The sequence below is a fragment of the Hyaena hyaena genome, unplaced genomic scaffold (assembly GCF_003009895.1).
Source record: "Hyaena hyaena isolate Hyena2069 unplaced genomic scaffold, ASM300989v1 scaffold_383, whole genome shotgun sequence".
Lineage (NCBI taxonomy): Eukaryota > Metazoa > Chordata > Mammalia > Carnivora > Hyaenidae > Hyaena > Hyaena hyaena.
In genome coordinates this window covers 800,034-815,172 of record NW_024081014.1, presented here as the reverse complement: position 1 = coordinate 815,172, position 15,139 = coordinate 800,034, and the positions used below count along the sequence as shown (strand labels likewise).

The window sequence follows — 15,139 nt, the reverse complement described above, 5'->3', positions numbered from 1 at the left end:
GCAGCAGTTTCAGCTTCAGTCCTGGTGAGGGGGTGAGGGTGCGGAAGATCTGGAAACATTGGCATTGGATCTTGAAAACACTTTGGACAGAACTGATGATACTTTCTTCACTATTTCAGACCCCTGTTTGGAAGTACTGGGCTTATCAGCATCTGTGAGCAAATGGAAAGAGAAATTTGATCATTTATTGGGCTTTCCAATTGAGGCTGTCAGGCTAGGGGATTGATAATTTAGGATTCAGAAAAAAGCATTTATATAATAACTTTTGAGGTTTAAATTTTTTTTAATGTTTATTTTTTGAGAGAGAGACAGAGTGCAAATGGGGGAGGGGGAGAGAGAAAGGGAGACACAGAATCTGAAGCAGGCTCCAGGCTCCAGGCTGTCAGCACAGAGCCTGATTCAAGGCTTGAACTCACAAACTGTGAGATCATGACCTGAGCTGAAGTCAGATTCTTAACTGACTGAGGGACTGACTGGGGACTCAGGTGCCCCAAACTTTTGAGTTTTAAAGTGCTTTCACAAAGAGTCTTATTTTAAAGTTTTTAATTTTCATTCCAGTATAGGTAACAGACAGTGGTATATTAGTTTAGGTGTACAATGTAGTGATTCAAAAATTCTATATATTTATCAGTGCTCATTATGATAACATAAGGAATTTTTATTTACCCCTTCTGAAACTCCTGGGAAGTGAACCAGAGACATTCAGTAAGGTCAGGTGCCTCAACCGAAATGACCTTAATGACCTTAAATGAGGTAGGAAGGTGGCCAAGCTTGCACTAGAGCCCAGGCTTTGATGTGGAGGCCAGCTCGGTACTGCCTGCACCCTGATGCTTCTTGAGCCAGCTCAGCAGTATGTCTCTCCCTCATGCCATCAGGTAACTATCCAAAACAGCCTGAGGAGCATGTTTACCACATGAAAAGGTTACTTCCGTCCATTCCAGAATGTCCAGGTAAAAGCAGCAGTGCATTAAAAGAGGTCATCATTTCTCACTCGCTTTGGGTAAATTTTCAGTTGACTGACCCCGAGTGATCTGTTTGTTATGTGAGCTATAAAGGACTTGTGTGGCCAATAAGTCTCCATTTGGACCCATATTTTCTGCATCAGTTGTTTTGTGCAAAGGGCTCTTAAAGCATATCATAGTTTATGTTAACAGAATGATTATTGTATCTGTAAGGACAGAAATGAGCATTTATCTGTGTTGCTGATGCATCATGACAGATGTTATGAAAAGACAACAGGGCAATAAAGCACATACTTTCTTGTTTCCAGTAAATGACAATGTTCTCCTATAGCTTTTGCAGTTACCTAGCTTTTGATTTTCTCCAGCAATATAACCTTGGGAACCTCAAGAAACTATGCTTAAAAGTAAAGTAGCAGATAGCAAATTTACTCCTAAATAAGGGGGAGAAGTTTAGGTTTTCAAATTAATAATGCAGTCCTGGAATGTGCTAGTAGTTGATAAAATAAGAACAGCCTAGAAATTAATAAGGAAAAAAAGTCAAAATCTGCAGAGGCAAAGACAAAGGCTTGAATGGAGAGACCTACAGTCTCAAAAAGCAAGACAAAGGCTTTTAGTTATAGGATGGAGGCATATGCTGCAAGTCCATATTGTGAAAATCTCACTGGAGGGGGAAAATGAAACTTTATTTTTGCAATTTGAGGATCTTGTTAAGAAAGCACATGCCTGGACCCCATTTCCCAAAGAAACTAACTGGGCTGCTTTGGGGAGGGGCCAGAATTCTATATTGTTAATAAGCGTCCTGGGTGATCCTGATGCAAGCTATCACTGGACAAGACTTTGGGCCACTGCTCTAGTGGATGCTGCATGTTATTCAAGACTGGCACTGGCTAGAATAAGGGCATACACAAAGCTCATCCTAGGGGCACAGCGAAACCTCTGGCTAACAATTCCTACTTCTGTCAAAGCAAAACTGCTGGAAAGAAATCAGTCAGTGTGACATTCATAGCGTGCTGGGAGTAGGACTTAGGTATTATGTCAAAATGAAGCCAGCATAGTGAGACCAACTCTCTTTCAAGTTCCCTGATGCTGCTTTGATCAGGGAACCTTTGTGAAAAGGGTAGTGGGGTTCACTTGGTTGGCACTGGTCGCTATGAAGAAAGGGATGTGTTTGTGGCCAAATTGAATTTTCCACAATGCATGCCAAGTGCTATAGAATGTCACTTCACACTGTGAACTGATTTAGATTCCTGATAAAACCATATTTTGTAAAAGAAACAAAAACAAAAAACATTATAAGCCGTAATGGGCATGTGTTGGCCCAGAAGTCCTCTTTTTCTTATGGGGTTTCATAAACAGGCATCACTGTAATTTCTAATAAATTCTCCTCAGTGGGCCTTTTTACTATTTTGAGGACAAGATTGGCCATTTATGCGTTTCTCCCTCCAAAAGCCCTTATCAGAGCAAAATTGTATTATTTGAATTCAAAGGTGCTGCCAATGAGTTCCCGTAATGTTCAGAATGCAGGGGTTGGGAGGAGGTGTCCCAGTCAAACTAAAGGTCCAGAAGAATGTGATTTTGCTATTTGATTGGACATGCAGTCAAAAACCTAGGTGGGATCTTTCCTACTTGCCACTCAGTGCTGCAGGCTGTCCTTGGTCATTACCCATTCTGAGATGCAAGGGCAACTGGATGTAACCACCGGCTGGTAGGAAGAAAGAATGTGGGATAAAAGCCACAGGAACTGTGAGGTTAGAGCCCTGCCTCTACCACTTGCTGGCTTTGCAACCTCAGAAGATCATTTGCTTCCATTTTCTCTTCTGTATAACAGGACTTTAAGACTTGCAGAGGCAACATGGTATGGTAAACTATTTCACTTCAGTGACTCTGTTTCCACATCAATACAATGGATATGATGCTTCCCAGGGTGGATCTGACAAAAGAACTTAGCAGAATGCCTGGTACATAGCTGATACCTAATAAATGTTACTTCCAGTAAATGTCACCCCTTTGCTGTGAGGTTCAGGTCTGAGAACTGCATTGTAACTTGCAAAACAATCTAGATACACTGTTAGTAATATTGTCTTAGTCCCATATTGGTGGTATGTAACACTGCTGCAAGACAGGAACCACTCACTGCAAGGGGGGGATGAATAATCAAAACTTCTATATTTAGAATGACATAATTGAGAGCTTCATTATAAAATGATAAAAATGTTGTACCTGAAACGCCATCATTTGAAGAATAAAGGCTTTCCAGACCACTTTCACGTTGATAGAGGGTGATAAACTGCCAAGACAGAGGTGAAATACTAACTTAAGCCTCTGTCCTTTGTTGGACAGTGAATACCAGAAATACCTAGAAACCCTCAAGAGACAAACCACAACCATGTGGCCTTATACACCATACTCTTGGTGCTCTGAAGTCTCAAAGAATTATTCTCTGGGATTTTGGCCATTCCTAGTTATGACTTCTCATAATTCTTGCCAGTTGTGACACCCAGGATTGGCCCCAGACTTGGACATGGGCTTCCCCAGTAGGATAATTTCAAGGGCTCAAGTGTCCCAGGTTGTAAAAAAAAATGTCAGCCGTGCATGCTCCCTCCCTCCTGGAGCTTGGAATAAATAACATGTTTAGATCCTTCTCTGAGAGAAGATAGTCATGGGGGGTCTTACGGGGAGCAGGGGGAAAAGGGATGTCCATTTTACTACTCCAATCTCCCTTTAAATATTTCATAACAATTGTGAGATCTGGAGTGAGTAAGTGACAGTGTGGGGTTGCTGGAGCATGGAAGTGGTAGGGCAGGGATAGTGGCTCAGATGCTGGCTTTGCTCTGTTGACTTTTATCACTTCCTGGAATGCAGAAGCAGCATGATCCCAGAAGCACACAAAATAGGCTGGGGGAGGTAGTCAGGCTGCAGGGTAGTCATTCCGTGATGGTGGCAGTTAAAAAGGAAGTGGCAAATCTATGAACTAAGGCATAAACACATTCAAGATGAGAGAAGTGTGTTTGGTGTTGATGGTGCGGAGGGCAGGGTATTATCGTAGAAGCTTGACTCTAATTCTTCTAAGAAGATTTGAGGCAGTTTATGGATTAAGGCATTGCAAAAGAGGACATTTAAAGGGATAATCTGGGACGGGGACAATCTAAATGAACCCCTGAGGGTGGGGCAAGCATTTCTTTGTTTTCTAAGTTGCCCAGTTGACTCTATGTGCAGGCAGGCTGAGCACTTCTGATCTAAAGGAAGGTGAGGTCGGGTGGGGCAGATGCTCCTAAATGGCCTGACATGAGTAGGTGAAGTCAGTGGTTTGTAGTGCTGGCTACACATTAAAATCACCTGGGCAGCCCTTAGAACTCTCAAGGCCCTGGCTGCAAACCAGACTAATCACAATCTCTTGGGGTGAGGCCTGGGAATCAGTTTTTAAAGTTTGCCAGATGGTTCCAGATGTAGCCACGGTTGAGAACCTCTGCTCTGTGTAGTAGTTTGCAAATATGGCTGTATATCAGACTAATGGAGAGAGGGCTAGGGAAGTCCTAACACAGATTAATTTAGGCTTTGATGGCTGAGGCTGTTCTTTCAACAAATGTTTGTTGGGCATCTACTCTATTTCAGTCCTGTGTTAGGTGCTCGGCATACAGTTATGAACAAAACAAAGCCCTTGCCATCATGAAGCTTATATTCAAATGAATAGAGTACCAGAGGATTAGGGCAGGAATGTTTGTCTGCTTTGTTTACTGCTGAATCTCCAGTGCCTGGCACATAATAGGCACTTGATAAAAAATTGTTCAATAAATGAATGATTGAATAATGACTTAAGTGTTAAGACGAAAACTAAAGCAGGATAGGGGAGGATAGTGCGTGAGTGTGTGTGTGTGTGTGTGTGTGTGTGTGTGTGTGTGTATGTGTGTGTGTTTCCATTTTACATGAGGGTGATCAGGGAAGACCTCACAGAGAAGGTGACTGTTGAGCAAAGGCTGAAAGGAGATGGGGGAGCAAGACACAGCTATCTGGGGATAGAGTGTTCCTGCCAAAGGAAGAGCAAGTGCGAAGGCCCTGAGGTGAGAGCATGCTTGGCATTTTAGGGGAGCAGTAAGGAGGCCAGTGTGTCTGGAGGAGTAACGGTGAGTGGACAGAGGGGTAAAAGAGTTTCATAGAGGTAATGGGGGTTGGGCAGTGAGATGGTGGGAAGCTCATATAAGGCCATTTAGACTATGGTAAGGCCTTTGGCATTAAGGGAAACATGATGGCTTCTTTTTTTGTGTCTGACACAGGAGAGTATGCATTCATGTATAAAGTGACTAATGTTTTCCTGGAGCTGAATGCAAGCAGGAATTTCAGTGCTACTCAATAAAGAATACTGAATATCTTAATAGATCATGCCTTTAATTATAATTTTACAATGGCAGAAAACTCAGCAAGTGAGAGAGATAATCAGCAAAAAGAATCAAGATGAGTCAGGGAATCAGTTTGGCAATGGAAAAGCCTATCAGTAGGCCTCCAGACTGGAGATTCTACCTCTCCTCTTAATGTTTTCTTGGAAACCACGGCTTCTAAGTGATGCTTGAGGTTGTAAAATAGATGTTAGTATTTCTAAATGAGAAGTGCCTGGAAAACTGGTGTGTGTGTGTGTGTGTGTGTGTGCGCGCGCGCACACGCACATGCGTATGTGTGCATGTGTGTACATGCTGGAGAGGTTAAAGCAAACAAAGAGAAAAGAAAAAGTGACACAAAACAGAGAAGAGGGTCTAGGAGGATCTGTGGCATCAGCCATTATTGGAAACTTCCCAAGAGGGCCTTAGGGAAGGGGAATTTCTTGGGATCACACTGAGGAATTGCTCAGACATTTGGAAACCTGCCTATGAAGAGTCAGTGCTCAGGGACAATGGGAAGTAGTTGGAATGAGCACTGGTTTCCCTCAAACAGTGTCCCTTCCTGTTTGAAGCACCCATTCCTCCTCTGTCCCCACCAGGTCCCTTGTCTGGGTCTACCTGGGAGTGTACTGGAACTCACTCCTGTTCGGCTTTTCTCTAGAGGCTACAGGAACCAAACTGCGTGGGATTGTTTTAAGGCACTACGAGGGCTGTGGCTTACTCTGTGTATTTACACAAGAAAAATAATTCAACCCAAACATGAAGATTTGGATGAAGGGGTATTCAGGCAGCAGAGGTGGGCCCCAGCTTGGAGAGATTTGTGTGTGGGAAGGTGTGGACAAGGGAGTGCTTCCTGACGTCCCTCAGAACACACCATACACTCAGTCTTTCATTTTAAGGCAGTCCCTTATTTCTATCAGGGCTTCACTAGCTCACAGTGAGGGACCAGTGAAAAATATTTACCTTAATAGTGCTTGCCCTCTCCAGATCTGGATGTTCAAGACTTTCTGTGATCAAAATACAATGTTGGAAAAACAATTATTTCAGAGACATGTACAAATTTTGGCACAAAAACAATCTCAATAATTTTATCAAAGAATCACAGAAAAAGGCAAACAGAAAAATCTGAAAAGAGGTAAGATCCCTAGAATTGTGGGCACAAGTCTTGGCCCTTCATTCCTCAACTGGGGAAGACAATGGGTGACGTGGTAGAAGAAACACCAGACAGCACATCAGGAAAGGCAGGTTTTGCAACTAGCTGTGCATCTTGCACAGCCAATCAAACTCTGTGGGTTCTTCGTTCATTTGTAAAATGAGAAATTAGGCTGTGGGTGATTTCTAAGGACCTCTACAGCTCTCTAGTTGCAGGAAGTTGTAAAGAACTGATAGGGCTGCCAGCTAAAGGAATGCCAGAAAGGAAGGTGCTGCTCTTAGGAAATGGTGCTTCCCATGAAGATCAGGGGAGCACTGAGGCATTATCTTGAATTCCAGGAGACATCAGTGATTGACAGACACCATTGACATTTGGCTTTAGGAGGTAGAGATAATACCAAGAGGGAAGTTTCAAAAGGACCCACATCTAGGGAGGCAGAGAGTATTAAAAAGAACAATGGACATGTTTGGAGTCAGTAAAACTGTATTTGAGTCTCAATTTCATTATGGAGCTCAGTGAATGGTGGATGACTTCTCTACCTTCTCTGACTCTGTTTCCTCATATGTACAATGGGGATGTGACTACTTTCTCACAAGAGGACCAGATGAAATAATGTGTATGTATTTGATATACATTTTTTACATGTGTAATCATAAAGGACCAAGATGAAAAGATTCTCTCTGGATTACCCTTTGCGCCAAGGGCTCTAGAAGAAAATATACTAAAACTTCACTTACCTTGAATATGAGGGAGATCCCATTAGTTGAATTATCTGATGAAACTGATTAACCAGAATATCCAATAAATTTTATTATCGATTGCTAATTATTCTAAGGTATCTGAATGTACTTTCCTACCTTAGGAAGTCTTGTGTACTGTACATATTTGAACTGATATTTTTTGACAATTGGGGACATTTGGGCTTATCTGGGCCATCATTCCAATATAATTTTTTAAACGTCTAGGCTAAGTGCATAGCAAGTCTTCTGGATATATCTAAGAAGTTGTTCTGATAAAGACGGGATAGAAAAATTCCAGGTACTTGAGAGTGCCAGACAGTCAGAGTCAAGTTTAGATTTTATAGTCTGTGAAACTAAGAATTTGTATTGCAGCCGTCACCTCCCCACTGAATTCTAAACTATCCAACTGCTCATGTGATCTCTCCACTTGAGTATCTAATGGTCCCATTCTCACACACCTCAAACAGAATTCTTGTTCCCTCTCTCCTCTCCACTTTTGCTACCTGCTCCCCAACCATCTCACCACCTTATGGTACCAAAAGGCACTTAGTTGTTCAAGCCAAAATTGTAGGATCCATCCTTGACTTTTTCTATTTTCCTCACTTCCAACATCCACTCCATTAACAGGTCCTGCTGATTCTACTTTCAAAATACATTCTGAATCTGTTCACTTTTTACCACCTCCACTGCTATACCCCTTGTCCAAGCCACCATCATTTCTTGGCTGGATTACTGTGAAAACCTCCTAACCAGTCTCCCTGCTTTAACCCTATCCCTACCTAGCTCTTTTTCCAAATAGTAGCCAGAGGGATTTTTTTAAATTAATAAATTATATCACTTCCCTGCAACCAAAAAGTAATCCACAGGATTCCTGTTGTAGACAAAAAGTAATCCACACTCCTTGCCATTGCATATAACAGGCCCTAATGTGATCTGACCCCTACCTATCCCTTTAACCCCATCTCACACCACTTTCCTTCTCATTGGGCTCCAGTTACTGGGGGCCTTTATTTTTTTCCTCTAACATACCAAGCTCATACCATCCTAAGGTCTTTGCACTTACTGTACCTTGTGCCTGGGATCCTCTGCTTCCAGTTCTTCCTGTCGCTGCTTACTTTTGTCATTATGGTCTGATGTTTCTGGATTTGGACCAAACTAATCTAGCCAGCCACTTTCTATCACGTTAGCTCTTCTTTCTTTTCATCATATTCATTCATGAATTTGACAAATATTTACTTAGTGCCTACTATGTGCCTTTTTTCTAGTCATGTGTGGATATAGTGAAGGGACAAAAATCCCTGTCCTCATGGAGCTAAATTCTAGGGGAGGGAGATAGCCAACAAAGAAATAAAAACATACAATCCATCAGGTGGTATAAATGCTAGGAAAAAAAATGAAAGCAGGGAGGAGAATAGGGAGTGTTGGGATGGCAGTGAATGCTGGGGTTGTAATTTTAAAGGTGCTCAGAGGAGGCTTTACTTAGAAGATGGTATTTAAGCAAAATCTGAAGAAAGTGAGGAGAGAGCTATGCAGATCTCTGAGAGAAGAATGTTTCAAGCAGCTCAGCAAGTGCAAAGGTTCTGAGAAAGGAGAATGCTTGGCATGTATGAGGGCATGTGTGGCTGGAGTAGAGTGCTTAAGAGGGATCATAAGAAGAGGTGGTCGGAGAGGTCTTGGGGAGCAAGGAGAACTGTCCAGACCATGTGAGGCCTTGTAAGCCACTATAAAGACTCTGGCTTTTACCCTATGCGAGATGGAGGATATTTATTCTTATCTAGATTGATTGTGTTTATGCTGTCTCCTGACTCCCAAGTTAGAATGAGGGTAAGGGCTTTGTTTCTCTTACTCAGAGCTTTATCTCCAGAACTTAGAACTGTGTCTAGCACAAAGAAAGTGCTCAGAGAATCTCTGTTGAATGTGATTGAATGAACAAACTGGAGAGGTGCAGTATTACCAAAGGATGTAGGAAATAAGCATAATGCAGTGCAATGAAATTGAGGAAAACAATACAATGGATTCAGGTTTAGGAGACTTGGGATCTATACTCTGACTCAATGTATGACCTTCGACAAGTCACTTCCCCACCATGAACCTCAGGCTCTTCATCTTTATTTTTTTAAATAAAGTTTTAAAGTTTATTTATCTATTTTGAGAGAGAGAGAGAGAGAGAGAGAGAGAGAGAATGAGTAGGGGAGATGCAGAGAGAGAGGGAGAGAGAGAATCCCAAGCAGGCTCCATGCTCAGTGCAGAGCCCAACATGGGGCTTGAACTCATTACTGTGAGATCATGACCTAAGCTGAAATTAAGAGTCAGTCACTTGACCAACTGAACCACTCAGGTGCCACAGTTTTTTCATCTTTAAAGTGAAGTTATATTAGATGGCTTCTTTCTGGCTCTAATAGCGTATGATGATTCCATACTACAGGCTACACACCAGTGGTATATTATATCATCTTCTGACTATGACCTGCTCATGGAATTCTGGCCAACTTAACAATACTCTATGGTTCATCTTTTAATAAGTGTTATTTCCACTTACAAGTGGAGAGAATAGCTTTCTCGAGTAACTTTTTGAGTGGGCTGCAGGCTTGAAATAATCAAGGTCAACTCCAGCCTTGTAGTTTGACTTTCAAGGCCACCTTTATAGTAAACATTATAGTAAACATTACACTCCCACCTCTAGACCAATGCTGTCACTGTGAGAACCACATTGATCCTTTACAGTTTGAAAGAACAGGGGACCAAGGACACCTGGTCATTTGGCTAAACATCCAACTCTTGATTTTGCCTCATATCATGATCTCGTGGTTTGTGGGATCAAAGCCCACAAGAGAGCCTGCTTGGAATTCTCTCTCCCTTTCTCTCTGCCCCTCCTTGACTTGCACACATGATCCCTCAAAATAAACATAAAAAAAAGAATAGGGGACCAAAAACTCAAATTGTAAATATTTTAGTGAGTCAGTTCTAACAGAGACAAAAGATAAAGTAGAATCTACCCTAGCAAGATTTTAACATGAACAAAGAAATTTAGGTTTAATTTGTAGCTTTAAAAGCCTTTTTATATATTTTACTGGGACTAAGCTAGTTATACAAAGAAAGCATACACTCTTAAAGAGATGATTAAATCCTAGTAGCATGCACTCTAGTCCACATATAGATGTAATAAACCCATATTTCCTGGATATTTCCTATGGGAGAATAGCAATTTTAAACTCTTAATATCATACCATGTACTTTATACCAAAATTATTAATGAAATCTTCTTAGTGATTCAGTAAAATCAAACTAGGGGCGCCTGGGCAGCTAAGTGGGTTGAGCGTCTCACTCTTGGTTTTGGCTCAGGTCATGATTCTAGGGTTGTGAGATCAAGCTCTGCGTCGAGCTGCGTCTCCACTCAGCATGGAGCCTACTTAAGATTCTCTCTCTCTCCTTCTGCCCCTCTCCCCTCCCTGCTCGTGCTCTCTGAGGAGAGGAGAGGAGAGGAGAGGAGAGGAGAGGAGAGGAGAGGAGAGGAGAGGAGAGGAGAAAAAGCAAAGTAGTCGGCTCATGTTAACTACATCCCCAATGTAGGTCAACCTACTAGAAAGCCCAGCATTAACTTCATGTTTAACAACAGGAAATTTATCAATGCAGAGCAAAGTCTTTTTAAATAGTATCTAAATTAAGAAAAAAATCAATCCAACCTTCTGACACTATGGCACTTGGATCTGAGGGACGATCATCATCACCACTAAAAAAAGATAAAGACATTTCATTTTCTATGTATGTAATATATGAAGGAATACTGGTTAAGTAAAAGAACAATCTATCAAAATCATTATTCATATAGAAGTAAATCTAGAATGGTATATCTCTGAATTCTCAAATCAAGTGAAAATGATTGCTACATTGACTTTTGTTTGGTTTTATATGTGCCTTCTTTTCTTCTCCAGTGACACAAATAATTGACAGTTGCCTGCATTACTACTTATGTATGTTACAACTGTCATGAGGGGAGAGAGGGTCAATGGTGGGCCAGGGGTAGGTGTCCTAAAATAGCATCAGGTCAAAAAGAAACCTTAATTTCATAGTGTGAGGTGGAAAAGAATATAGTTGCCATCAGGTAGACTTTTCTCCTTATACCCTATTTATCCCATGATGCAAAGTGTTTCTCTTCCCAGTTTGTGAATATTCTTGTAAACATAAGAACAATTTTAGGCATGTTTGGGCTATTCTAGAAAAAGTGTTAACCAGACTTCAAGTCTACAGCATCTCCTATAAATAGTGCATAGTCCAGTCTTTCTCTCACAGTCTTCCCCAACTTGGATGGACTTATCTAAATCTCATCCATCCTTTAAGGCCCAACCCAAACTCCACTTGTTTTGAGAATTCTTCCCAGAATGCTCCAATTTACATAACCCCTCCATTTTTGGGATCCCTGTGATAGTGCCTCACTGTTGAGCATTTACGTACATAGGGAAACTAAGTAGGAAGCCCTTTCAGTGGGCCATTAGTGCAGGAACTATTATTGACCCAGGGCCTCTTAGGTTCCAGATTCTGACACATTTAAGATTTAATCTAACTATACTAACCAGACTACTATAGTAGAAAGAAGCAAGTAGAGACCAGATAAATAGGAATGAGAGAGAAAATAGAAAGGGGAGGCCTAGGCAGTGACCACAGAGGGGAACAAGGGGAAGGAGTTGAGGGGAGTTTGAGGGGTGAGACACTGGCTTCCTCACAGGTTTACTCGAGGGGTCCATGCTTCTCACCAACATAATTTTCATTTTGGATTTCTATTTTCTTAGCCAACTTGTATTGCTTTAATTAACTGTACCTAGAAAATGAAGGCAGGTCCTCTTCATTGTATGAGGATGAACTCATAATTCTATGTAAGAAGTAATGTACCGGTTCAGTACTAGATTTCATTTCTTCTCCCTGGAAAAGTACAAGTCAGGTAATTACAAAAAGATTTTATAATAAATCAAGTAAAATATACTATAACATTCCTTAGTTATCTATGTAGCCAGCATTTCTGACCAGGCATACTGTGTTTGCTCCTGAAATCTCACATGGCTTCCATTTAATAAATAGATCCTAATAAATAGATCTGAGTTTGTGTTGAGGCTCTTGTACATGGTGAGCTCTCTGAATTGGCCACAGTTGTACTTCTGTGTTTTCTTTTCTCTGGTTCACTGCGATTTCTGGGTTAACCTGGAAATCATTGTAAATGGATAATACAGGAGATTGTCTCACTAGGAAATCCTAAATTATGTGTATTCTCCAAACACATGTATGGTACAATTTTTTGGTAGAGCTAACACAGACCTTCAGTAGAAGGATACAGAACCAGGGACAGGCGCTGTGTGTCAAAGTCATAGTGGGGCTTATGGGTTGAGGAAGATTCAACATACTTTGACTAACTTGCTACATTTCAACAAGTTGGATAAATAATTTTTGAGAAAAAAAGTTAAGTAACTTGCCCCAGGATCACATGGCTACTAAGTGGAAAAGCCAGAATTCAAACCCAGATAGGCTGAATTTGCATGAATCTTTTTACTCTCCTCCAGCCCGTCTTCTGATCTTGCCCATTGGCATGGAGTTTCTGCAAACAGAACTTCCAGTGACTGTTTATAGGTCTGAGTACAAAAAATAATTAAATCAATGATTTTAAATAATTAGATTGCATTTCTCCTAACTGGTTTCCATTTCTGTTTTTCTTGTCCTTCTAACTAACCCAGGACTCTTTCTATGATCTATTTTTCTTCAATTGAGGCTTCTGGCTTTATCTGTTAATCATTTCCCTTTCATTGTAAATATCATCAAAGTTGGGAGACACTGCCTGGATCCAGTTTATGACCTTTTCTTCCTACCCAATGTAAATTATTTGGACTAAGTTTGTGAAACTCTGTGCCTTTTCTGAAGAAACCTGTTTATTGATAGTCACATTTGTCACTTACACTTAGTTGTGTCTTTCTTTCCCAAAAGGAAGAATCCGTGCCAGTTGAGGATTTGGATGTAGTCACAACAGGCTTAGAAACAGTTCTTTGTTGTGTCTCCTCAGATTCTATCTGTTGAGTTGGTGATGCTTCAGTATTTGTTGAAGTTGCAGTGGATTTGGGATGACAACATTTTCCTAGTGACAAAAATTTTTTCAGATTTCTCTTGTTCATCAGTGGTTTGGTAAAAGCCACTGTGCTTGTAATGGGCTTCATGTCTTCTTTTACTTGATCTTCAAATGGATTTTCTGGAAGTTGTTCTTTCACAACCTCCTGTAAAACAACTTCATCTTCATCAGAAGTTAAGCTCTCTTCTACTATATTTTCTGAAACTCTTGGATCAATATCATGAGTTACCAAACGAATGATAAGATCTTTTTTGCCGTGGACATCTTTTAAAAGCTCCACTTTGGTGATGTCAGGCTTTATTAAATTCTGAAATGAATTCCTACTAGCAGTCTGGAATTAAAGATACAATTAATATTAAAAACAATAGCCTCGGTCATTTTTTCTTGTGGTTCTATAGTTATAAAGCAATTTTCATATAGTTGTCAGTTTCAATTTAGTAAAATTATCCTCAAATGCCATTTACTGGTATAGTAGCGGTATATTTAAAGAAGAAATAAATAAAAAATCATAAGCAATATTTGTTCATTCAATAATCTTTTTGTTTTGCATTCAAGAAGTGTCATCTGGTCCAAAGAAGGGAGACTAAGTAAGTTTTTTCTTTTGCTTCACATTTTACTTTTTACGTGCCGAGAAATGCAAAATGCACAAATACTCTAATTACATCCTGTTTTCATCATTTACCTGGAAAGTTCTGTAACATTTAGACGTTTAACATGTTTTTCTAAGCTTCTTAGTGAGGGAGCCAATCATAGAGCAATTTAAATATAGACATTTTCATGATAAAAAAGAGATATTGGCTGACCTGGATTCTAAAAAATGATTGTGAAGAGCTTTGAATGTTTACTTGTCACCTCTCTACATTCTAATCCTTGAAGATGTACGGAGCTTCAAAGAGTAAATGTTCATCTCTCCTCACCTCCCTAGTCAAGTGTCATTTTCCATTTTGCAATGGTAAAGACAGATCAAGGAAAAGACAGTTATAATTAAATAAATGACTTTTCCCATTCTGTAGCCTTTGATGATGCCACAGAACCTTTAAATCAATTTGAATGATCAATCTTAGATCTCTGTAACACTGCACACCAGATTTTCAGAGAAATGGTGCCTTATAGTGCAAAACAAAACAAAAGAACTGTTAAGAAACTGAAACACCATCAATTTTGATGATCTGTGCTGGTGGAAGGAAATAGTGGTTCAAAAACTCAAGTCTTCTATATGGCTCTGGAATATATCACTGTATGAGTCTTTGATAGACATGTGTCTGATGTGTTGGAAAGTTTTGGTACCTCAAAATAGCAAATGAAGCACTGCTTATGGATTCCTGACTGAGGACTAGCCTGGGAGTTGTCTGGGTTCCTCAAACTGATGTACTATTCTTTATGAAACCTCCATCTCCATGTTGGGGATGGACAGCACTGCTATCCAGATAGCTGCAGAGTATCTGTCTTAACTGAGCTATCTATGACTGTTTGCTTTCCTTGAGACAGCTTTTGCTTCCCTTAAGAGTAGCAGCATAGTTGATTTGATTAGCTAATCTCTTCCAGCTTTCTGTGGGACTAAAGAGATAGTTAAAGTATGATAAAGGATGTAAAAGAAGAAAGCAGGTAGCCAAGACAGATATTTCTGCAGATGATTAAGATGTAATGACTTGGGAGTAATGTTCTTTAGTTTAGACACATAGATCTTGTACCCAAGGAATTACTTATATATACATGAAGGTTACTAAGTAAATGCCAATGTAATTTTGAGAACCCAGAGAGAAAAGGACATTTTAGAACTGGAAAGGACCTTCATTAGGTCCAAGAAA

General features: G+C 40.4%; 1 protein-coding gene across 1 annotated transcript in view; it reads right to left on the bottom strand.

Moving 5' to 3' along the window:
• Positions 1-15,139, bottom strand: part of LOC120244334 (fibrous sheath-interacting protein 2-like) — a 74,155-nt gene continuing 59,016 nt past the window's right edge. The window contains exons 16-21 of the mRNA XM_039250761.1: positions 13,165-13,662; positions 12,042-12,142; positions 10,909-10,955; positions 6,296-6,339; positions 3,183-3,249; positions 1-152 (exon numbers count right to left, since the gene is read on the bottom strand). Of these exons, the coding sequence (XP_039106692.1) occupies positions 16-152; positions 3,183-3,249; positions 6,296-6,339; positions 10,909-10,955; positions 12,042-12,142; positions 13,165-13,662 (894 nt within the window). The 3' untranslated portion in view covers positions 1-15. The remainder of the gene's footprint in view (positions 153-3,182; positions 3,250-6,295; positions 6,340-10,908; positions 10,956-12,041; positions 12,143-13,164; positions 13,663-15,139) is intronic.